The 25,140-nt window shown below is 45.1% G+C and overlaps 1 protein-coding gene across 1 annotated transcript in view; it reads right to left on the bottom strand.

The window, feature by feature from the left end:
• Positions 1-25,140, bottom strand: part of EFCAB5 (EF-hand calcium binding domain 5) — a 56,718-nt gene that overhangs the window by 9,369 nt on the left and 22,209 nt on the right. The window contains exons 6-15 of the mRNA XM_054008188.1: positions 22,200-22,355; positions 16,868-16,967; positions 15,371-16,579; positions 13,755-13,847; positions 13,552-13,644; positions 12,154-12,368; positions 10,462-10,618; positions 3,547-3,836; positions 2,373-2,545; positions 802-1,030 (exon numbers count right to left, since the gene is read on the bottom strand). Of these exons, the coding sequence (XP_053864163.1) occupies positions 802-1,030; positions 2,373-2,545; positions 3,547-3,836; positions 10,462-10,618; positions 12,154-12,368; positions 13,552-13,644; positions 13,755-13,847; positions 15,371-16,579; positions 16,868-16,967; positions 22,200-22,355 (2,715 nt within the window). The remainder of the gene's footprint in view (positions 1-801; positions 1,031-2,372; positions 2,546-3,546; positions 3,837-10,461; positions 10,619-12,153; positions 12,369-13,551; positions 13,645-13,754; positions 13,848-15,370; positions 16,580-16,867; positions 16,968-22,199; positions 22,356-25,140) is intronic.

Below are 25,140 nucleotides of genomic sequence, written 5' to 3'. Positions count from 1 at the left end.
AGATTCTATTTCTATTGCACCCATTACTGTAGTACCTGGCTGCTGATGCTATCTCCAGCTTGACTTCCACTAATTTGAATCCTTATCAACCAGCAAAGTAGAAACACGTGAAGAACTGATACCGAAAGTTTTAAGGGACTGTAGAGAAGAAGATTTTTTCCCTGATCAAGCCTGAAACATCTGGATATTTGGAAACACTGGTAAAGGAACCTGAAGTGCAGTGGTTTGCAATTAGTCCAAAAAGTATAAAGTGAACAGCTTCATGACACAAGTATGTAGCTAAGTTCATGAAGGAGAAGTCCATCAATGGCTATTAACCAAGATGGTCAGGGATGCAACCCCATGCCCTGGGAGTCCTTAAACCTCTGACTGCCAAAAGCTGGAATTGGACAACAGTGGATGGATCACTTGATAAATTGCCCTGTTCTGTTCATTCCCTCTGAAACTGGCTGCTGTCGGACAGGATACTGGGCTAGATGGACCATTGGTCTGACCTATTCTTATGTTCAAAACACGCAACCACTATGTTCAGTAAATAAATGCGAATAACTATTAACTTAGTACAAATCTGTTTGTAGTTCACCATTCACATTTAGAGGCGAAGCCTCCTAAATAAATAACTGATACAGGGATAATACTGGTCTATTTGTGCCATTTTCACCCCACAGAGTAAAATGGATTTACAGTGCATTTTCTAACTGTACAGCTGCTGCCCATTCACAGCGAGGCACATGAAGTCCTTGCAGTCCCAAACTGCTTGTTTGAAGCATCTAATGAACCTGCTTTTGTCATTGTGCCCACCTGATAGAAACCGATCTCGTGGGTTAGAAAGATGGTTTGCTCACACTGGTCCCGCAGGCTGTCAAGTCCTAGAATCCCAAAGGTCCTCCATCGGGAATCCTGCAGTGGCAGCACCAGGAATGAGCCTCTCCTCTCCCGTTCTGCCCGGTCATAGTTCCAGAAGTGGATATTTCCATGGAACTGAACTCTTGGAACATGGACTGGCTTCCCCTCTTCTGCTGCTGCAAAGCTGAGGGACAGGAATACCATGGGGAGGGCAAAAGGAGGGTTGTAGGAGAAAGGTAAGTCAGCAGAGAAAGTCTTTAGAAAAGCTCTGAGGATTTCCAACTACATCTGGGGGTCATATAATCCAAACACAGGTGTTCAATGGGGAGAGAGAAACTTGAAAGCAGCAATGCCCTGAAAACACCTACAGGAAATGGTGGCTAGCAAATTACACAGGAGGGTGCAGTGCCACATAGCACCAAGAAGGCAAACAAACACACAGTGCAGCTTTGGGCTCTTTATGCTATCGTGGGTTGGAGTAGGAAGGTGATGGTCCCGCTCTGTCAGGCACTGATGAAACAACACATAGAATACTGGATCTACCTCTTGCATCCCAGAAAGAGAATGACAATAATACTTAGCACTTACCTGGCACTTTTCATCTTCAACGTTCTGTAAAATATCAGCTAAAGAATGTAACTAAACAGAGACAAATGAAGGGGGGCGATTCAGAGGGGAGTAATAGTGATGGACTGGGGGGATGATGTAAAGGAAGGCGATAAAGAGACAAATATGCAAAACTTCCATAAGTGATAAGGGGACATGATGATTGTTTCCTAGAGCTTAAAGGGTGTAAGGGAATGGAAAGTGCTTTGTAGTGATAGAACGGGTGTATAAGTAGCAGTAATGGAAGAAGTTTAAAAAAGGGAAATTTGTAGGCTGAATATAATACAATATCTTCTTTAAGGATGCGACTCCTTAGACTGTGGAACAGTCTCTCCAAGGAAAGGAGTCGGTGCCTGATCCATTAGGACATTTAAAACTCAGTTGTATAAAGCAGGGCTTCAGCCTTTTTTCTTTCTGAGGCCCCACCCAACATGCCATAAAAACTCCTTGGCCCAGCTGTGCCACAACAACTCTTTTTCTGCATATAAAAGCCAGGGCTGGCATTAGGGGGTAGCAAGCAGGGCAATTGCCTGGGGCCACGTGCCACAGGGGGCACCGCAAAGCTTTGGCTTCAGCCCCGGGTGGTGTGGCTTGGGACCCAGAGCTGCAGTCCCGTGCAGCGGGGCTTTGGCTTTCTGTCCTGGGGCCTAGTGAGTTTAATGCCGGCCATGCTTGGTGGATCCTCTGAAACCTGCTCGCAGCCCCCCAGGGGGCCCTGGACCTCTGGTTGAGAACCACTTGTATTAAGTACAATCAGATTTATAAGGGATAATCCTGTGTTGGCCCCTGAGGGATGGTCTTTTCTATAGTATCTATCAGTCTAGTCTGTATTTCTAATGCACCCCATAGTCACTGTACTCTCTAAATTCCATGATCAAGTGACTTAAGAAAAGGTAACAGCTCTGTGCAGATTTCCTTACCTTACTCCTTTCATGTCCCTGTAAAGTGCCTGGTTTAGGATGTATGGGGCATCATCTGAGGTGCAAGCCACATACCGCAGGAGAACCTCTCCCCGCTCTGGTGAAAGCTGGTTCTGTTCCAAAAGGGCAATATACGCACTGATCTTCTTGTTATTCCCGTGGGCTTCTGCATCCTAGCAACCAAATGTTTCACGTTACATCTGGGCATTAGCCACTGGCCATTACACTCATTTCATGTGCTTACAGCTTATCTCATTTATCACAAGATGTTATTCTAGGCCAGTGACCATTTCTCTTACACCAGATGATTAATGATGTCCATGCTGTCACTTGTCTAATGGGTTCTGGGCCAGGTCACTATATCATCAACTCAAAAGCTGCATTCTAACTGGCAGGGAGGATGGATTTGTTTCCTGCTTCTGCTAAGCAGAGACCACTTTTTTCTAAAAATACAGTCTGCCCCTAATGACCTATGCCTAAGCAAAAAGCCCAATGAACTTCATCTCAGGGGCAGACTGTCTTGGACCCAAAAGGCAAGCAAATGCCAGAGTCAGGAGCCTTCCCGCAAGGATATCCCAGCTCTAGCCTTGAGAAGTTAAATCTAGGAACAGCTAGCAAGAGTGCATCAGCTGCCACCACACTGTGTAGGGAGAGAAGAGGGGCCATTATGTAGCTAGGGGTCATCAGATAGGCCTTTAAAGATCAATATTAGCACTTTAAATTGCACCTAGAAGCAAATGTGAAGCCATTCACATTACAAATTCTCCATATGCATCACAAACTGAATGATATGTATTTATTTTCAGAAACCATAAAACCAGGAACATGCATTTCTGGATTTTATTTTATTAAACTTTCCAAAACTTGAGGTGATTAGGTGATCATGAACATGAGACACTGATGGCACCTGATAGGTATAGCACCTGGGAAGAGCTTCTGCATCTCATCCCTGACCTACAACAGCCTCAACTATTTAATGTCCGAGTCTCCTGAACAGCAAGTGATTGCGCTGTCTTCAAATGGGCACACTGAGGGTAGGTGATATGTAAGCTTCCCACACCATGTTACACCCACCTGGACTGGTGGTGAATGTAGCCCTTTAGTTGAAGACAGTGTCAGCCATAATCCACACTAGACAGTCTGTGTCACTCACACAGCTGGTAGCGATGCATACCTGGGAAAGTGCCTTAAAGACTGCCTGGTACACTGGCTCCATGCTTGCCCCACTGGTCTCAGCTGCATGCTGGATATTGTGCAGCCACTTCCTCCTGGCAGAACCTCGCAGGCGTTCCATGTGGGTTTGCGCCACGCTCATGGTCAGAAACTCCACCACTGTATCGAGAACTTCATCTTCATTACCGGTGAACTCAGAAACAACCAACTCCAGATAGGTTTGAAATTCCTTTGGAGACAACTTCACCACACCACCGGGGTGTGGGTGGGAGCAGCGAAGGTGCTTCTTTGCTAAGGGATGAAACAGAAATAAGGACACAGACACACCTGTTTGTGGCCATCTGTTTTGCTCTCCCTCAGTACAGCAATGCCATGTCTGTCCCGCCAGAGGTGTTCCCTGCCCATCGTTTGAAAGAGTCTCTCTTTCCACTCATTTCCTCCTCCCCAACATCAAAATGTTAGTGCCATGGCAGCCATAAAGGCAGGATGCACTCTCTCCTCCAGATCACAGTGGTCTCAGACACTAAGAAGATCACCTGGACAGCAATCTCCCCCATGCACACCTCTACAAGGCAGCCAAGCTACACATGTCAGGGGGAAATCTGGAGGTTGCTTCTGGTTATCCCAGAATCACATTCACCTCAACCACATAGCCAAACTGCAGGCACTTCAGATGACCTGCTGCAGCCAGGCACATGTAGACATCCCTGTTAGTGCTGCATGCTCCAGAGGCATGAAGAACTACTGGCCACTCCCATTAACACCTTGAAGGCAAAAGCCTACTGATGACCTCGCAGTTCAACCTTGTCCCCAAGGATTTCCATTACGTACAGCACTTGGATCCATTGTGGGGGTTTTAAGACCTTCCAAAGCAGCTATAATCTTACTAACTCTGCTTTGGTTGTCTGGGTTGAATTACTGAAATAACATTTATATTGAGTTAAATCTTATATTGAGGATGAAACAAAATTAAAGCTCCATTTATAGTACATAGATGACTGGATGATGCTCTGGAATATTTGAATTTCACCAGGAGATGCAGACAGGGAAAACAGAAAGAAAAGCACTGTTTTACATGGCTCTTCTCTGAAGATCACATTCTCTGTACTTCTGTTCTCCCCCTTTCTTTCGGGTTTCAGGGTTGAGTTGATCTACAGTGATTTATTAGTTTCAAAAATTACTAAGGGCTCAATCATGACCTGCTGAACATATCCTCCCAGGGTAGTAAAGGGGCTACATGCATCACCCCGCTTTGCCAGGCTGCTATTTCCCATCCTGCACATGTGAGCAGAGGGTAAGCGGACAGCGAGGAAATGGGTGGAACCTTACCACATCCCCACTTCCAAATGCACCAGCCAGTGCAGCCGAACTGACAAAGAGGGGAGAAGTAAGCTGCGCCAGCACAAGGACTGACACAGCTTACTTCCCCCCTGGAGACAGGGCCGGCACATGCTAAGGGGTGGCATTCCATCCATTCTTGGGGTGGCGGCACAGTCCGGGTGGCTTTTTTTATTTTTTTTGCTTGGGGTGGCAAAAATGGTAGAGCTGGCCCTGCCTGGAGAAAGGGGGAAGCATGACCCAAACTGAAACTCTCCTGGGGTGGTGGAGCTATGCATGTCTCCTACTCATGCTGGATTGCAATGAGCCCGTCTATCCCTACATGGTCAACCCTGAGAGGGTTGACATACATGGGACACTGAAGAAGTCTCCTTCAAAACTAACCTCTGGAGAGCCAACATTGCAGCAGAGAACAGAGTAGATGTGATATAATTGGATTCAAGTCAAGCATTTGATACTGTCTCTCATGAAATCTTATTCCCAGAGTTCATTCAAATTGGCTTACCTATGAACATTGTCACAGGAAAGAAAACTGTCTGTTGGGCAGTAACAAAGGGTAATGCTAAATGACAATGCATCAAGCTGTAGGGAGGTGAACTTGAAGATTATGATGATTGATGATGAACATTGTCAGGGCCAACTCCAGGCACCAGCCGACCAAGGACGTGCTTGGGGGTGGCACCTTGTAAGGGGCGGCACTCGAGGTTTTTTTTGTTGTTGTTTTTGTTTCGGCCCGGTGGTTCTCGGGGGGGGGGGTTGTTTTGGCGGCGCTTGGGGGGATTGTTTTGGCAGCGCGGCGCTGGGGGCGGTGTTTCAGTGGCGCAGCTCTCGGGGGGGGGTGTTTCAGCAGCGCACCGCGGCGCTTGGGAGGGGTGTTTTGGCGGTGCCGCGCTCAGAAGTGTGTGTTTCGGCGGGACGGCGCAGCACTCGAGGGGTGTGTTGTAGGGTGGCACTCTTTTTTTTTGCTTGGGGCGGCAAAAAAGTTAGAGCCGCCCCTGAACATTGTGGTAACACATAGGGCCCCAATCATGTGCTAGACGCTGTACAAACAAACAAATGGACCTGTCCCAAAGAGCTTTCAATCTAAATAATGTTCAGCACATTAATGACATTCACAGAGAAGACTAAACTGGAAGGTGCTGCAAACACTAATGAGGACAGAGAAATAATACGAAAGGACCTAGACAGATTAGAAACAATAGGAAAATAACAAAGTTATACTCAACTTGGAAAAATAAATGCCAGTACATCAGCGGGGGAAATTATCTGAAAGATAAATATGCAGCAGAAGGGAGATACCTGTAAAGCAACAATGGCTTAAAGAGATCTGGCAATGAGCGTGGACAGTAAATTCCTCTCCCTCTCTAGCTCTGGTACAACTCTCCCTGGAGTACTGCACTGAATTCTGGAAACTTTATTACCAGAAAGATACAAACTGGAAGGCATTGATAGAAGAGCACCAAAATGATTGGGGTATGGTGGGAGTGACATATAAAGGAAAAATTTGAAGCGCTAAACATGCATAGTTTGGCTAAAAGAGATGACTAAGGGAGAAGAGGGTAACAGTCTGGAAATATGTGGGGGAAGGAAAGGAAGTGTAAGAGAACACAAGAGAGTAAAACAATAATGGGATGAAACTAATCACAGGAAAAATCAGGCTGACTATCATGAAACAAACCATAACAAAGATCAGGGGGTAGCCGTGTTAGTCTGTATCCACAAAAACAACGAGTCCGGTGGCACCTTAAAGATTAAATAAATCTGTTAGTCTTTAAGGTGCCACTGGACTCCATAACAAAGATGTCTATCAGACTGGAATAGTCTTCCAAGGAAGTAGCTGAAGAGCTTTCAGTCGGAATATTTAAAGGCAGACTGGACAGAGCACTAGAAAATGTGCTGTAGGGAACAGTCCTGCACTGGACCCAGGACCTAGCAACTCAAGGGGTCCCTTATTTGCTTTTATAATATGTGTTGTGTGGGAGCCTGCAAAAATATTCCTGCTTAGGCCCCACAATGGGCTAGCACCGCCTCTGCTGATTTCTATGGTTCTACAGACACGTGCAGAGACCTAGAGAGGGTACAGACTTTTAAAGAAGAGACTGTAAACCCTACACCACAGAGCTAGGATTAATACTGGGCCAATTCTGAAAATGTGAACCTCTCCTATTGTTTTCTATTCAGCTAAGTCCTGGACTTATCTATGCAGGGGTTCTTCTAAACTACCCAGCCTTCCTCATTAACTAAATAGTTCCTTATGCACTTCAGTTACCTCCCATAATGCTATATTTGCACACAAGAGGGTGCTCTTGTACAGTCGTTTGAATTTGCAGGCTAGCATTTCTTCTTTTTGAAACATGGTATTCATCTGCTGCTCCCACTACAAGTGCAAATGCTCTTATTCTGATCATCTGTTCTACATCCTGATCTGAAATTTTGCAGTCCCCAAACAAGTAAACCGAGAGAGAGCTGTTTGTCAATAGGCTTCAGTGCCTCAGTTAATTGATAATCAATGAAGTATATGTGCAATTGTGAAGTTTGCTGCTAGGAGAGTAGTATTTTGTGATCAATACATGTAATGGTTTGTAAAGAACGGCATAATGAAAAATGCTCTGACAAATTATATGCCAGAGCAGGAAGGAAGCCACTCTGATTGCCTCTCAAAGCAGCCAAGAGCCTAAGACCCTGATATTTATGGGAGCTAAGAGTCTGCTCCCTTGGAAGTAAGTCAATGAGAATTTTATCATTGATTTCAATGGAAGCACAGGTAAGCCCTACATACCGTTTAGAAATGTTTGCCAGTGACTTATTGTCCCTTGGAGCTTCAAAAATGTGCACAATTCTTTTCACAGAATGTTTAGGTTTTGTGACAAAATGAATAATGTTTGTGTTTGGGAAACTTCCCCCCTTTTGCTCCCTTTCTTCTTTCCTCCTCAGCTTTTTTTTTTTTTTTAGGGGAAAGGAGCGGAAGGCATAAAGAAATACCCAACAAGCCAAACAATGTTTGATTTGGGGTTTTTTTGGTGAAAACCCTCCAAATAATTTCTATCAAAATAGTGTCTCAGAAAAAGCCATTTTTCATCACAAAATTATTAGACTAAAAATATTTCAACCAGCTGTATGTGCAAGTGGTCGCCATGTGGCTTGGGAGTGGGCATCCTAAGGTCTCCTGCACAGATGTGTGACACACAGGTACTGTAGTACCCCCAGGTCTGGTTCATTCCCCTGTAACTAGAGCTACTGGCAGCATCTTTTTCAACGGTGCTTTTTATGGCTAGGGTCTGCCTGCACTCACATCACACACTCCTCGGTCTCTGCAAACAGAAAAGCAATCCCCTGAGCCATGCGCCACACTAACCCCTGCTCTTGGGTATGTACACACAGGAGGTGTGTCACACTGGGGCCATGCAGGAGAGCTTTACATCGAGCTGTTCTATTCCTTCAGCCACTCTGACAGTTGTTTGGGAACTGGCACTAGAATCTGGCTGTGTGTGACATTCTTTTGGCTGCCGTGCAGTCAGCAGGAGGCAGTGGCGGTGTAATGCCAGAATACAGACTAACTGGCAAGGGAGGGACGGTACCAGTGGTGGAGTGTTTCTCATTTGCAGAGAAAAAACTGGTTCCGTTTCTGAAAGAGTGAATCTGCTGTAGCGCCGATGGCTTTGGTTGGAATTGCATGACCCTGCACAACTGGACCCTTGTTAGCAGGGATACAATTCAACGAACTGTAAGACACAGGTACAGTAAGTTAAATCAGCCTGTTCCCGTGAATCCTAAAGACCACATCAGTGCTGCTGGCCCCTCCACTTCATGGTGACATTAGGATTTCTAAAGCCCACGACCTTGTTAAGATGAGTTACACTTCTCTGTCAAGATGAGAATTGACTCTCTAAAGACAGACGTCTCAGGGTATGTTGACACTGCAGTCCAAGGTGTGAAAGACGCACAGTTAGACATACCCATGCTAGCATGGTTGAAAACAGCAGTGTAGATGAGATGCATGGACTTCAGAGCCGTCTGTACTAGCGCATTGGGGACCCGGGGTATGTAGTCACATGCTGAAGTCCTGCTGCTGCATCTATACTGCTATTTTTAGCCATGCTTGCATGGGTAAAGCTAGCACAGGTATGTCTATCTGTGCTGCAATCACACCTCGGACTGCAGTGTAGACATACCCTCAGTCCCTGGGCTTTCCTCCGTGCTGAATGCAACTCAGATCTGGAGCTGATCTGCAAGGCCACTGCCCTCTTGTACCAGGATATCTATGAAAGATCTGCCAGAGGCAGCTGGGGATAGTTTTATATTGCTTATATGTTGTGTCCCTTTTCCTTCCATCCTGTTGATTTGTCATTTAGAGTGTAAGCTCCGCAAAGCAGGGACTGCATCTCCCTGTATTTCTGTACAGCACCCTACCAGAGTTTGGGCACCACTGGGTTATATAGTTTATATCCCTGCAGGTAAGAGACTGCTGGGATGGAGTGAGTGCTCCAGGGCAAGGCCACTTCCCCGTGGCAGTGTTAAATTGACTGCAATACGCTGACCTACAACATATGTCCTTAGGACCACAGAGATGGCACTCTGCCAACTCTTTGTTATATGGCCCCAGGACAGGGAAGCAATTGACTGAGGCATGACAATGCTTCCCACAGCTAGTCTGTATGAGGTGTGGGATGAGGGGATTTGGGAAGGTTGCCAAAATACGCCATATTTAATAATTCTTGTCAGCAATAAGTAGGACAAATGTAACATGCAGCATTTCAGGAGGAAGCATTGGGAAGGGTGGCTGTCCATGGTGGCAGACTAGTCTATGGGGTATCCAAAAAGTTCCAGTGAGTACACAACTCGCCCCCCTTAATATGATGCTTGGTAGTACTATGGCTTGGTAGCATATCTACTGAGCTGCCAGATGGATTCTGAGGGCCTGCGGCACATTTGTCTGATCCAGCCTATTTTCTAGGGGACCAACTTTGTTAAGTTAGTCAGAGAAATTAGCTGACTTTGGCTGCTAAAAGCCCCACACAAACCACAACTCCAAATCTCTATTTCTGTCATGAGAGCTGAACTCCCTTTGTGGATTCCGAAAGGTCACTTGAGGCCTGCAGAGAGCACTGACAGTACCATGCCAGAGGCTGGCTGAGGAACACCCATTCAGTACAGCTGGGCACAACAGAAGGCAAGTCGGACCAAGAATGTCAAATGCTCGCCCACAGGACTTCTCTATGGCTACAGTTTTCACGTCCAAATCATGGTTACTTACTGCTCATTATAACAGATGCAGAAAAAGGGTATTTCATTACACTGTGAAAGCAGAAAGCTGCCACTTTGACACCAGCATGAAAGGAGCCCAAACTCTCAGGCCATGGATAATTGAAAAGAAAGGACACTTGCTGCCCATCTATAGCCACAAACCTCCTACAGTTCCTTATGTTTACAATGGCATATGCAAAAATAGGTAATACACAGTCCTTGCCTCTGGCTTCATTAGCACCATCTTTGAAGAGCTAGTGACTCAGCATGTTACATAGCGCTTTTCTCTCCCTGTACACCTCCAAACTAGTAGTGGACAGTGCTGTTTTCTTACCCTTTTTCAGGGCCTCTTTTTCCATTCCTTCCTTAAATGTGCCTAGAACAGCATCCACCTCTTTCAGGTCAAGGTACCCAGAGCATTCGTTGTCCCACTTCTCAAAGAGTGCCTCCAGGAGTAGTTTTCTTCGGGCCAAGAGAGCCTCACGGTGAACCTAGGACAGGGAAGAAGCAACAGAGACAGGAAATGATTGGGGGAGGGATAGCTCAGTGGTTTGAGCATTGGCCTGCTAAACCCAATGTTGCAAGTTCAATCCTTGAGGGGGCCATTTAGGGAAGTGGAGTAAAAATCTGTTTGGGGATTGGTCCTGCTTTGAGCAGGGGGCTGGACTAGATGACCTCCTGAGGTCCCTTCCAACCCTGATATTCTATGAAAGCTGTAGGGAAAAGCTGGCTTTTGACAATGCTCAGTGCCAACACCCAGCCATAGGGGAATTGCAATGGCTGGTTCATCATTTGTCCATTTGTCCATTCACGATGGTCACAAAAAGCCTGTCATCAAGGCAGTCAAATAAAATATAAATGTAAAAATACCATTAAGATCTGAACTAGATGGCAGTCATAAAATCAGGAAGATATTGGAAAACATTAAACAGAAGTGGCAGCTCAGTTTTAGCAGGCAGAATGAGCTTAGGGTGACCAGATGTCCCAATTTTATAGGGACAGTCCCGATATTTGGGGCTTTGTCTTATATAGGCATCTATTACCCCCCACCCCATGTCCTGATTTTTCACACTTGCTGTCTGGTCACCCTATGAGCTTTAGCTTCTCAAAGGGATTGACTCCCAATGTACATACTGGGAGCCAACGTAAGATCAACCCAGGCAGGTGGCAGTTTCACGCCCCAGATATGTCTTTCCAGCCACAGCTGAGTGGCTCTTTGTAAATGACACCACAGTATTTTGCAGTGTTTGCTCTTGCTGTTTGAGTTTGCAAACCGTTGATTCTGATAGCGCCTTTCACTGTGCAGGGCCCCATGGGGCGGTGTGTGCTACTTGCTGCTTAGAACTAGTTTTTGCGCAGCACCAGATGCTAAACGGCTGGAAATGGAATTCATTGAATGGCAAAGAACGTTGTGTTCAGCATGAGGAGGGCAGAGCCGTCAGATCCAATATCTCACCCAAATTAGGTCAGCAGCACAGAAGGAAATGAGAAAGAAGTCTGAGGAAACTGCAGCTAAAGAGGTAGACATGATGAGAAATGTATCAGCATTTGCAAAGATACTGGGCAGAGTGGGCTTGTGTGTGAGTTAATATATTTATTCAACAGATGACCAGGTTACTGAACTCCCAGGGGGTGTAACAAACACACCAGTGCACATGCTCACTATACACACCCTCCCACACATGCACACACATACCAACACTGGCAAATGCAGTAGTTTAAAACTGCAGGTTTCTTGCTTGCATGGGTTACTCTCTAGAGGTGAGACAACAAAACTGAACATCTTAAGCGATTTTACAGCTGGCTGCACACCTGGTGCCTTACAGAGTCAGGCTGTGTTACAGGCAGCCAACCTGTGGCAGAATTAGCCCAGCATTATTCTCAGGGCTAATGTGGGGAAAGCTCATGTGAAAATAGAGGGACAAAAAAACTCAACATAAGAAAGCAAGGGCGTGGGTGGTTAGATCAGCCCCTCTAGCCATTTGTTTGTTTACACATTACATCAGCAAAGCCTGTCGGCATTTACTTTTTCCAACTGTTTGATTTTTTCCTCTTCAGTCTGTTCATATCCTTCTTTCACAAATGCAACAAGTTTCTTCACGGTTGGCAGAGAGCTGTCTTCACCAACAAAGGTCTCCATGAGCTGTACGAACTGGGGTAGGTTGAGGCAGCTCTTGTCAAAGGCACTCATGGCAATGGAGGTACCATGGGTCTGAATTTCTGCCATGAGCATACGCAAGTCTAGAGGGGAGAAAATACATCACCCATCACCCAGCAGGAAGCCAAATGCTGATCCAAAGCTGTGCATGTGACAGGTGTCAAATCATGGGCTGAATATGGATGGAGTGAACACTGAGTAAGGGCCCCAGGCATTGGCCATATATATGCTTAAGGAAAAATACCAATAATATTTCTTCACGGTTGTGCTACAGTCTAATGTGGGAGGAGTCATGTAATGAGGTCGGGTTACACAATACAGCTTTAGCTGAAGTCACTGTTATACAACAAAGGGTGTGCTCCTGACACGCAGTCCAAATACCCCTTGTGGTCTTGGAGACCAAAGGCTCACAATAAATGACAACAGCTCCTTATACAATGGGCAAGATCTCCACTGAGCCCACAGGGGAGGGATAGCTCAGTGGTTTGAGCATTGGCCTGCTAAACCCAGGGTTGTGAGCTCAATCCTTGAGGGGGCCATTTAGGGTTCTGGGGCAAAAATCTATTTGGGGATGGGTCTTGCTTTGAGCAGGGGTTATGACTAGATGACCTCCTGAGGTCCCTTCTAACCTTGCTATTCTAGGAAACCCGTGAGGTTCTACAGGTGTGGAATGGGTACCACACTGCTACCTGGCAGCCATGGTAGGGCCACATGCATTACCACACAGGTTCCATGGAGATAAACACCACAGGATGTACCACCTCGGAAGGCTGGACTGCCAGCTTCCCTTGCCAAGGTGCCCTATTTAAGCCCAGGAGGAGGTCCGGGAAGCTTCTGTCCAGTGAAGCAGGTTCCCCTGCAAGCTATAGGAACAGACCCACCTCTTGGCCGCTCTCAGACTCCTGACCTCGGCTTGGAACTCAGCTTCCGCCTTTGAACTGTAACTCGGATTCCAACCCCTGGCTTCAGCACTAGGACTCCGACGCCAGCTTTGAACCCTCACTTTGGTACTGGGACTCTGACTCCAGCTACAGACCCTGGCTATGCTCCTTGAACCTTAGCTCTGTTCATACCCCCTGGCATCAGCCCTAGGAGTGATCCCAAACTTCAACTACTCTTAGATTCTGACCTCTCACTGAGGCCCCTGGACTCTGGCACTGGCTGTTGAAGCCCCAGTCCTGAAGTTTCACAGCAGTGCCATGATTTCAATAGACACTGCCTTTCACATGAGGGCCAAGGTTAACATACAGCACTGTGATCAATTACCTGCAAATCTGGAATTTTCATTGTTCCAGTCCTTCTGAATTTGCTCACCATAGCTGCTATACCTGAAACTCAGGTCAGAAGCCAGAAGGTCACCTGACAGAAAGACAACCCATATTATGTAGAGATAAAACATCATTTTAAAATCATTACATTCATAGCATTCTCTAGAAAGAAAAGTCAAAAGTGCTGGGAACTGCTGTCACCTGACCATGGTATCCCATCTATCAACTGGGCTGTCTTTTCAAATGCCTCTCTAGCTTGTGCCTGGGAAGCTTCTCTTGGTGGATGAGATGGACCTGAAATTTAAAAAAGGAACCATCTATGAACTGGAGGTGATTGAAGCCCAAACTCCAGCCCTACAGGCAGAAATCCATCCGCACCAGCACAACACACCTGTATCACTGGAGCTACCCCTACTATATATACTTATTTATTTTCAATGTATGAAATTGCCCCCTTAACAAACTCACTGCGTATCAAGTATCAAGGGGTAGCCATGTTAATCTGTATCTACAAAAACAACAAGGAGTCTGGTGGCACTTTAAAGACTAACAGATTTATTTGGGCATAAGCTTTCATGGGTAAAAACCTCACTTCTTCAGATGCAACTGGGTATGTGTCACGTTTCTTAAACCCAACTCCAAACATCCATTTTAACAACAGCAGCAAACACTCCTCCACTAAGCAGAATATCTGGACTTCTTGGTCCCACCCCGCCCAGGGGTAAAGGTCTGGAGAACAGACTTATACCTCTGCCAAATCAACAGGGGAATCACCTCCCATAGTGAAGGGAATATGTGCATTGGACCCGTTGTGTATGAATAATAAATACATACTGTACACTGAGTATTTCCCATGGCTTGGACACCCACCGGTTAGATGTGAAGAGCTTTAGGGACCAGTGTCCTGCACTCTCATTTACAGGGCCTTTTAAACAAGCTCCACCTGAGATAAGGAATTTGTCACGCAACATTAAACGGGACACAACACAGACCCAGCCCTTGTAGTGCCTGAAACGGTGGAGCACAAGAGGATTGACTAATGGAGCATTGGAGGGGAAGTCTGTCCCCATATTTGTATTCAACAAAGTGTTTAGCATGGCATAGTGGGAGCCCTGGAATTCCCCAATTGCAGCTTTCCTATAATACGGGCCCTCATATATAATTGAAAAGTACAATATCCCTTTTAGAAATGTGACAAGAGATTAAAATAAGCACCTTTTGCTATTCAATGCCATAATCTATCACCTTAAGGCTCTTTGTTTCATTTTCCTAATAATTATTAAAACACATTGCTATATTTAATGTTACCAGATTTCCCTCTGTCATGATATTCGAAAGGAAAAGGAAACATTAAGATTCTGTCTAGTAGAAAGGCAGTGTTGCTTGAAAAAGCACCATTTTGCTTTCAAATGGCTGTTTACTGTCTGGAATACATATCACAGATCGAGCAGGTGCTTGATATTGTCTGAGTGGAACATACTGTAAAATCTTGATTGGAAACATCATGCTGAGAAAGTATAAAAGCCTAAGGCCTTGTCTACTTATAAACTTGCACCAGTTTAACTTAATGTGTTTTTTAAACCAGTGCAGGTTTTTATATAGATGCTCTTATTTGGTTTTAAAGTGTCTATTTCAATTGAGTTTAATCCAGTTTTTCTAAATCAAAATAAAGTAGTCCCAATCTGAAATGAGAGTGGCTATTCATATACTTGCACAGGTTTTAAATCAGTTTAAAATCACATCTGTAGTTAAACCAGTGCAATTTTGTGTGTACCCAGAGCCCAAGATCCAATGTCACATCAGAAAATATGCTTTACCTGTACTCTGGTCTTGCAAAAGTGTTTGCTCATGTGGAAGGCTTGGTGTGGAGTCCTCAGCCGGCATGCTGGTCTCTGCTTGTAATTCTGATTGACTGCCATGTTCCTCAGAACCACGCTCTTTTTCTTCAGGGGGTTCTTTCCCAAGATCTGCAGTTTCCTCTTTATTCTCTGGTATTAGAGCACTGACTTTCTCCTCTGATTCAGCTTCCTCTTCTGAGATTATGCCTTCTGCTTCAGGCATTAATATTGGAACTGCCCCATTCGGCTCTGCAATCAAATCATGGTCCTCCTGATGGACTTGTGCTTCTGAACCAAGTTCCTTCTCCAAGATTCTATTCTCTTCTTCAGGGTTTGGGGCTAGAATGAGTTCACTCGGCTCTATAGCCACATTGTGATCTTCCTGGCTGACCCGTTCTTCAGAGCCATGTTCTTTATCTATGTTTCCATTCTCTTGCTCAGGAGCTGCTACTGGAATAGGTTCATTCTGGCTCTCTGGATCTGCAGTATCAATCTGATTCTCTGTGTCCATGTCCTCAGAGGAAGTAGTTTCCTTATTAAGGACTGTAGATCCCTTTCTACTGTCAGATTTGGAGGCCTCTTGACTCATGTTAACATCACTTGCTTCCGTTTCCAAGAGGGTGTTTGATGCTTCGGGGTGTGGTGATGAGTCAGTTTCTTCCATCTCTGTATTTACATAGAGTCCTTTCTGGCTGACCTGTCCTTCCGGACCAGGTTTCTCCTCTGAGACTGGATTCTCTTCTCCAGGGGTTGATGGTGAAACAATCTCATACAACTCAGCAGTGAAACCTTCTCCCTCTTGATTCACCTGAACTTCAGAACCAGGTTCTGTAGGTGAGACTATATGCTCTTCTTCGAGCGCAGTTACTGGAACAATCTCACTGAGCTCGCCAATTAAACCAGGTTCCTCCTTACTGATTTCGTCTGTCCCAGATTCACTCGTGGCCTGTTGTTCAAGAGCAACTGCTTGGTCCTGCTCTGCCTCTGGCCCTCCTGGTTCATCTATCAAGATGCAAGTTTCATATGTAGCTTGACCATTTAGCACGTTAGAGGATAGAATCCTTCCCTCAGAAACTTCTGGTTGAGACAATCCAAATCTTTGGCTGGATTCCTCAGAAGCTATCCGTCCATCATCAAAATCTCCCCAGAACTCAGTAAGCTCTATCTCTTGCAATTCAATTATTGGCCCTAATATAGAAAAGTAGTTGTTTAGTTGATAGCTTGCATTGTTTTTATGATTGCTAACTGGAGGTGAAGTAGAATGCAAAAGAGTGAGAAAATGGAGAAAAGTACTTCCTAGTGAACATAGAATTCCCTGAAAGTGCTACCAGTGCATACAAACTCAGAAACCCAAAGCTTAGCTTTGGAGATGGGGCTTTTGCAAATTGGGCGGTTTCTTTACTTCTAGAAGAATTTTTCTTGTTATTAATTTTTAAATATGAAATTTTAAATATGTTCCAGCTCCACTGTACTTACATCGTCTTGGATTACAGAATCTCCTCCTAGCAATCACTGGGCTGCTGTCATAGAAATCTTCCAGTAAGGCCAGTGTCCTCTGCCTGTCCAAGAGGCCAGCCTAGACATAACAGTTACAGTCAATGGTTCAAGATAGTTTCTTTAGTTCTGGTTTTTCACATCAAAACTTACCAGAGAAGCATCTTGTGTGATCTGTAAAACCTGAGTGCTACCTCTATGTGACATGTAGTCCTTGGCAGTGGGCCAGAACAAGACCTATGGCCCAGATCCTCAAAAGTATTTAGGCACCTAACTCTCACTGATTTCAATGGAAGTCAGTTGCCTATCTATCTTTGAGGACCCAGGCCTATGTGTCATAAATCCCACTTGTACCCTCAAGGTGAATCCTGGTTCCACTAAAGTCAATTTGATTTTGCTGGAGCCAGGATTTCATCCACAGGGCTTAAGTAGGACTTACAGGGTGTATGTTTTCTTATATCCACATGCTATCGGATATTCATATTCCCCACTAAACAGGACTGGCTAATTTTATGACTGATAATAGCACATGTTCTACATGTGAAGATGAAAGTAATTCCATCTCATGCTTCAAGGTCATGATTGCCTGGAGGGGGGTCACAGAGGAATTTTCTCCTCTAGATACAGCATTGTGCAACAGTAGTGGCTGCGTGCATTATGGGTGGTTTGATTTTGCCCCCTCCATCACCTCCTTTAAACCATCAGTTATTGACACTACAGAGAAAAGAGCTCACCAAGGGTATGCGCTGGTGTGGCAAGCCCCTACAAGGCACACATGTTCTTGATAATGTCATGATAGATATAAGCAGTTCTGATGCTCTAGCAAGCAGAAGAGCAGTTTCCTGGTGGGTTTCTGGAAGAGTGACTAGCATTCATATCACCCACTGTGGTTCTGTGTATGTGTGCATATTTTTTATGCTTGTTAGAAAGGCTGCTCCTACTCCTAAGAACTGCTGCTTGTCTTGAACAGGCTTGGGACTCTCACTCTGGCCTTGCAGAGACACATCCTGGAAGTAATAATTGACCTCAAAGCCAGGGAGAAGCAGACCTCAGTGCTCTGTGACATGCAGGGTGGCATTAACATCCTTACTGCTCAGAGACAGGGGAAGGGGATAGCAAAGGCCAGAAAAAGAGAGGGAATTGGTAATTTCCAATTAGGAAATTGTGATTTAAAAAAAGTAAAGCAACCCCAAAGAATTGGAGCTCTTCCATTTTAATAATGAATTAATGTCATTATTTAACGATTCTCACCTTCATAATCTCCTTCCCATTAGTGTAATACAGTATTTGATCAGATCATAAATTACTTAAATCTATTATTTGTGGCAACCAGTTTCAAATTTGAATTATAGATTTCCTTCCAAGGTTTTGCTCCCAGAGTAAAAATTGCCAAGTGTAAAATTCACTAAGATGTTAATTCTGTGTCAACCTTTCCATGCCTTTAAACTGAAGAAATAAACAACATTTGCTATTGTATTCTGGAAGCGAGCCCAAGATGGGTGATGGGTAGCCTCTGTGTTTGTAATCTAAAAGCAAAAGTAGTGAGAGGGAATGAGAGGACTCAGAAATGAGCAGGAGCTGTCCATACTAGACTACAGTCAGTAGCTCCCAAAAGGGTCTGAAATTCAAAAAGAGACGGATAATTGGAGATGCAGAAGAAAAAAGCTCCCAGGAGGAGGAGGCAATGCTGAAAATTTAGGAACCAAGTAAATTATATTCTGTATTACTGTAACACCTTTCATCCTGATGGATTCAAAGTACTTCACAAACTCTAAGCCTACAGCGGCACTGAAATTCAGCCACCTCTAGGGTGGAGGGCACCACACTGTGCAACAGTGGGGAGGGAGAGGTAGAATTGTGGCCAAGGAGACCTCAGCAAACCCTATCTATCAGCAAGGGTGACAAAAGTTCTTTAATAGCCATAAAGAGCAGACAGAACCTGTTGTTTTATTTCTCAGCCTCTTGTAACTCAGTTCCTGCCAGTCAGAAGCGCTGGGATATCCAGCTGTATTTCAGCTGCATCCTATCTCTTAAATTTATCATATTAACAGTTTATTTTCAAGTCCCTTCCTCCTCTTGACATTCAAGTACAGTCACCTTGTTTCCCAAGAAAATATCATGCTTTTTACGTAGTTTGCTTTTATATTTAATATCCCAGATCTAATTCTGCACCTCCTTAACATCAACCCAAACACAAAACTGTCAGCGCCTATTTTTGAAGATATTACCCCATCACTGGTGGAATGCTTGGATATTCAACTGAGTATTCCCATTACACCTTCTTCTTTTCACTTTAAATTCTTTCACCTGTTGCCCATCACAATCACTTGAAAGTTTCTCTGACAGTTGTCAGCACTAATGCAAACTTTCATTTTCTCCAAAAAGTAATTACAATTAATGAAGTAATTTCTTTTAGAGAAAATGAAGATGATGTTCATGGTTACAGATGCTTTTTGTCAAGTAAATAAACTAAATTATGGGGACAAATACAAAGAAGTTGACAACAGTTTAGTCTGACTGAGAATAAATGCTTTCTGATGCTATGAAACACAGTAGAGGCACAAAATATTTAAGTGTGGAAAGAAATTCCTGGGCATGGACTGGGGCTGGATTTCCATCTTGCTTTAAATTTGATGTGAACTCCTGGATTCATATGGCTTTATCAGACCACCATCAGGCTCATGGCTTTCATAGGACAAGGACCCCTTACAATTCCATTTGCGGGTTTACAATAGTATACGGTTGGGAGAAAGGATGGAGGAAGGGTTATACTAGGAAAATCATGTCAATGCTACTCACAACCCCGTTATAATAGCATTATAATGGGGTCTTCAATTTCCTTGCAATAGTATTCTCTGTGAAAAATATGTTTGATCCGTCTGGTGTATGAATTTGGGGTGATGACAGATTCCAGCCTGCTATCTCGGAACACTGAGTCCTTCACTGATCTGCAGAGAAGGTTCAGTACACCATAAATAACAGCAGGGCAGCTGTCCTCATACTGCCTCACTTTTACCTGGCATAGTGGGACTACTCCTAGCAGGGAGAAGAATTTGTTCAGGCTTCCTGGCTCATTCAGCCCTTGGCCTGTCTGCTGGGATTGGCAACAAAGGGGCCAATTAGTGCCAACCACAGTGGTGTTTTCTTGTGGCAACTGGACTGAGACACCCTAATTCATTTCACCCAGCCACCGCATGGTGACAACCCTGAGTCACTTCCAGCAAAGGCTCTATAACCCATTGCCAAATCCCCAAGTTGTACACGCCAGCATCTCTGATCAGTGAAAGATCAGCAGTTACGTTTTGATTATTCTGCACTGTGTGTAGAGATGTGTATACCGTGACAACCAAAATATCCTTGATGCTGCCCAGGACAGCATTGCCAGGGTGACTAAGGGTAAGGAAATCTGTGTTCTTTTTCTGTCTGGAGAGGAATCAGATAACTTGTCAGCTGTGCAGTAATTTTAAAAGTAATCTGTTACTGTAATCAGTTACTTTAGAAGATCCTGGGCAGAAAATGCTCGGCAAATTCATGCAGATACAATTCCAATGTCAAATGGAACTGTGCTAAACACACCTAGGCACAGTGAAACCATGAGATTTACATTCAAAGTGTCTTTTCCTTGATGGGGATTAGAGTAGAGTTTTAGTTCTATTCTGACATTGTTCTGGGGTGTGATTAAGTAGCTAGCCTAGCTATTTCAGGGGGTTCTTGCTGGGCTGACATCCTCACAGATGTACATTTTTGAAATCATAATAATGATTGTGTGGATTCCTTGTAATCAGACTATAGCTTAAATACTTCTCTCCATTTTGTATCCCTTTATGGCCCTAACTGTAAATAACTAAGACAGAGAACACCACTCACCCCTGCAAAATGGGAATAATTACCTGCCACCAAACAAATGCAAATTTGGAAATGGAAAGAACTAGCTTGCTGTGCTTCACAAAATATTACCACAGGTGATCGATCACACTCCAAAAGTCAGAGGTCTTCATGGATTAGCTTACCCCTCTGATCTGCACCGTGGGTACAGTATAGCACAGACTGACTACAGCCCTGGGAGGGCACCCATGTCAGATCCAAGAGAAGTGCAATAACTACGCTGTTTGTAAACTAAATGTGGTGAGCAAGTCTGCCTAAGCTGATATCAAGAGCAGCCATGTTTTGACTGTGATTATTTTTCTCCACCCAAAGACTGGTGTTCATGCGGGTAGCTGTCCTCTCTTCTCATTTGATTCTAGCATTAATGATTCTTTTCTGAGATGGCATTGTTATCAGAGGCAGAGAGATGGTGATTACTAAACTACAATGTAGAATGTCTGATATCGTCCCTTCTCACACTTCCCTGTGCTTGTATGTGCAGTATTCCGTCACACTCACCCAGCAAAGAATGAGAGGAGAGGGGACTCCTTGAAAATGCAGAGAAATAAGACTGTCTGTGTTCTCCTCTGTCTAAGAAGATACCTTTTTGATCTTCCTGATGGGAATTAGGAATTTAAATATCTTCTGGTTGAGATGGAGACACATCACTTTTCCGACCCCTGAACTGAGATAACAGCTTGCCTCGCATTCTTTAAAACAGTGTAGTTGTAGCCATGTCAGTCCCAGGATATTGGAGAGACTTGGTGGGTGAGGTAATATCTTTCAACAGAAGTTGGTCCAATAAAAGATATTACCTCACCCACCTTCTCTCTCTAATTCTCTAAAATTGTTGCTGCTAAAATGTGCTCTGTAATGCTATTCTTTTAGAGATAATGGCCTAATTAGAATTCTATTATAGAGCAGTTAATTCATTCTGGGTAGGCTTGCAATGAACATCAGCAGAGGGGTGATGAATGGAATACACAACACAGGTAAGAGGAGTAAATGCAAGATTATGGAGACAGGATGTTGACTGTTTTTATGTCTGTGGGTATGTCTACACATCAATAAAAAACCTGCTGCACTGAGCCTCAGACCCCGGGTCAATTGACTCGTGAAGGGGGTGGGTCTCAGTGCCCAGGTTTCAGACCGAGCATCAACTCCACAATTTTTAGTCCCAAAGCCCAAATCCTGCAAGCCTGAGTCAACGGATCCAGGCTCTGAGACTCAGCGCTGCAGGTCTTTCATTGCAGGGTAAACATGCCCTATATAACAAGTATCAACCCATTTCGCTTTGCAACAACTGCTCTCTTCCAAAATAAGTGAATTAATACCAAGAGAGAGCTTGGAGCCACTGACTAGGAATAAAAAAGAAGCAATTACATGAATGAGAGATACCGGATCAGAAACATGACATTGTCAAATATCTGGTGAGGGTTTCTTTACCTACCTTTCCGTGGTCACAGTCCAGGAAAAGGTCAGTAAACATCTGCCGCCAGATGTCATGTCTTATTATGTCTCGGAAGTCATCAGCACACTGGCAGAGGTGCTTCAGGAATTCCTGGAACGTGTCACTTGTAAAGGTTTTGATGTGCGAATGGACATACTGTGGAAGAAAAGAAGAGGTAGAAATGTTTCATTTCTTTTCCAAGATTCCCTTTTTGTATATACATTTTAAATTGTACTGCATCTGGGGGACAGAGGCTGGGATACCTACTTGAAATCAAAACCAGTTTATCACAGTATCTGCAGTTTTAATTAAGTACACTATCCACAAGAGTAATGCCAGATTTGGGGCGAGGATTTCAGTCAGTATTGGGGCTCCTCTGTGGTAGGCACTGAACAAACACTTATTAAACAAGTCCATCTCATTCCTGATCCAAAAGGTCACTTAGCTACGCTCACTGGCTCAGAGGCATTGGGCCAGAGTCATCCTTTATGTAATTACATAGACTTAGGCCTGGTCTACACTACGACTTTAATTCGGATTTATCAGCTTTAATTCGAATTAACCCTGTAACCGTCCACACAACGACGCCATTTAATTCGATGTAAAGGGCCCTTTAAATCGATTTCTGTACTCCACCCCAACGAGCGGAGTAGCGCCAAAATCGATTTTAGCAATTCGAATTAGGGTTAGTGTGGCCGCAATTCGATGGTATTGGCCTCCGGGAGCTATCCCACAGTGCATCATTGTGACCGCTCTGGACAGCAATCCGAACTCGGATGCACTGGCCAGGTAGACAGGAAAAGCCCCGCGAACATTTGAACTTCATTTCCTGTTTGCCCAGCATGGAGAGCACAGGTGACCACAGATACCTCATCAGCACAGGTAACCATGCAGGCTGATAATCGAAAAAGAGCACCAGCATGGACCGTGAGGGAGGTACTGGATCTGATCGCTGTATGGGGAGAGGATTCAGTGCTTGCAGAACTTCGTTCTAAAAGACGAAATGCAAAAACTTTTGAAAAAATTTCCAAGGGCATGATGGAGAGAGGCCACAATAGGGACTCTGAGCAGTGCCGCGTGAAGGTCAAGGAGCTCAGACAAGCCTATCAAAAAACAAAGGAGGCAAACGGTCGCTCCGGGTCAGAGCCGCGGACATGCCGCTACTACGCCGAGCTGCATGCAATTCTAGGGGGGGCTGCCACCACTACCCCACCTTTGTTCGTGGATTCTGGGTCGGGGATAGTCTCGACGCCTGAGGATTCTGCCGATGGGGTAGAGGAGGAGGAGGAGGAGGATGAGCTTGCAGAGAGCACACAGCACTCCATTCTCCCCAACAGCCAGGATCTTTTTCTCACCCTGACTGAAGTACCCTCCCAAGCCTCCCAAGCCAGTACCCAAGACTCTGACCCCATGGAAGGGACCTCAGGTGAGTTTACCTTTTAAAATATAAAACTTGTTTTAAAAGCAAACGGTTTTTAATGATTACTTTGCCTGACTTTGCATTCGCGGTCAGTTCAGCTACTGGAAAAGTCTGTAGCTACTGGAAAAGTCTGTTAACGTGTCTGGGGATGGAGCGGAAATCCTCCAGGGACATCTCCATGAAGCTCTCCTGGAGGTACTCCGAAAGCCTTGCCAGAAGGTTTCTGGGCAGTGCATCCTTATTCCCTCCTCCATGGTAGGACACTTGACCACGCCATGCTTGCAGCAAGTAATCTGGTATCATTGCCTGACAAAGCCTAGCAGCGTATGGTCCCGGTGTTTGCTGGCATTCAAGCAACATCCGTTCTTTATCTTGTTGTGTAATCCTCAGGAGAGTGATATCACTCCTGGTAACCTGGTTGAAATACGGGAACTTAATTAAGGGGACAGAGGTGGCCGTTCCTACTGGGCTGTTTGCCTGTGGCGGAAAATAAATCCTTCCCTGCAGTTAGCCAAGCGCAGATGGGAAATTGGCCCTGAAGTTTTCCGCGTTTGGCTAGCAGGGTTCTTCCCTGTTACCAGCCACGCGGTGGGGGGAGGGAACCGTGATCATCCCAGAGAATTCATGGCGAGGGGGGGGGTCGGTGGCGGGGGGGGGGGTAGTTTGGTGCCTGCAGGGATCTTCCCTGATACCAGCCATGCGGTGGGGGGAGGGGTACCGTGATCATCCCAGAGAATTCATGGCGGGGGGGGGGTTAGTTTGTTTTCTGGTGCTGCTGAATGTTAACAGAAAAACCGCAGCACTCTACTTGCCTGAAGGGGCCCAGACAAGCCCCCCCACACTGCCCCCCCCCCAACTGGCTGAGATTGGCCAGGCTTCTGCAGCACTCTACAGGCTATGCTTGGTATGTGGGAAAGGAGGGTGCAGAAGCTGTAAAACAATGGCTTACCATGGCCGCATGCAAGCCGAATTCTGTTGCCCAGACCTGTGATCTCTAGCAGCAAAGCCACAAGCACTCAGCATTAAGAGGCAAAATGCGACCTTGCACAGAAATCACATGTGCTATGTAATGTGAACAGTGTTGGTCACCGTGAAAGAGTATAAGCATTGTTCTGCAAAATGTAGCTTTTAAAACAATTCTCTCTTTTTTCCCCTCCCTACAGCAGCTGCAAATTCCTCAAGCCTCCCTCCTCCATCCCGAAGGTTATCACAGATAAGGCGTCGTAAGAAGAAGACGCGGGAGGACATGTTTTCTGAAATTATGCAATCCAGCAGGAGTGACAGAGCTCATCTGAATGAGTGGAAGGAAACAGTTTCAAAGTATAGGAAAGAAGTCAGTGAACGTGAGGAGAGGAGGGACCAACGTGAGGAGAGGAGGGACCAACGTGAGGAGAGGAGAGACGATCGAGATGAGAGATGGCGGCAGGAAGACCAGAGGATGAAGGATGCAACGCTGGGGCTGCTCCGGCGTCTGGTGGAGGTTCAGGAACGGCTGCTGGAAAACAGACTGCCGCTTCAGCC

This window comes from Malaclemys terrapin, chromosome 18 (genome assembly GCF_027887155.1).
Source record: "Malaclemys terrapin pileata isolate rMalTer1 chromosome 18, rMalTer1.hap1, whole genome shotgun sequence".
Lineage (NCBI taxonomy): Eukaryota > Metazoa > Chordata > Testudines > Emydidae > Malaclemys > Malaclemys terrapin.
This window is presented reverse-complemented; position numbering and strand designations above follow the sequence as displayed.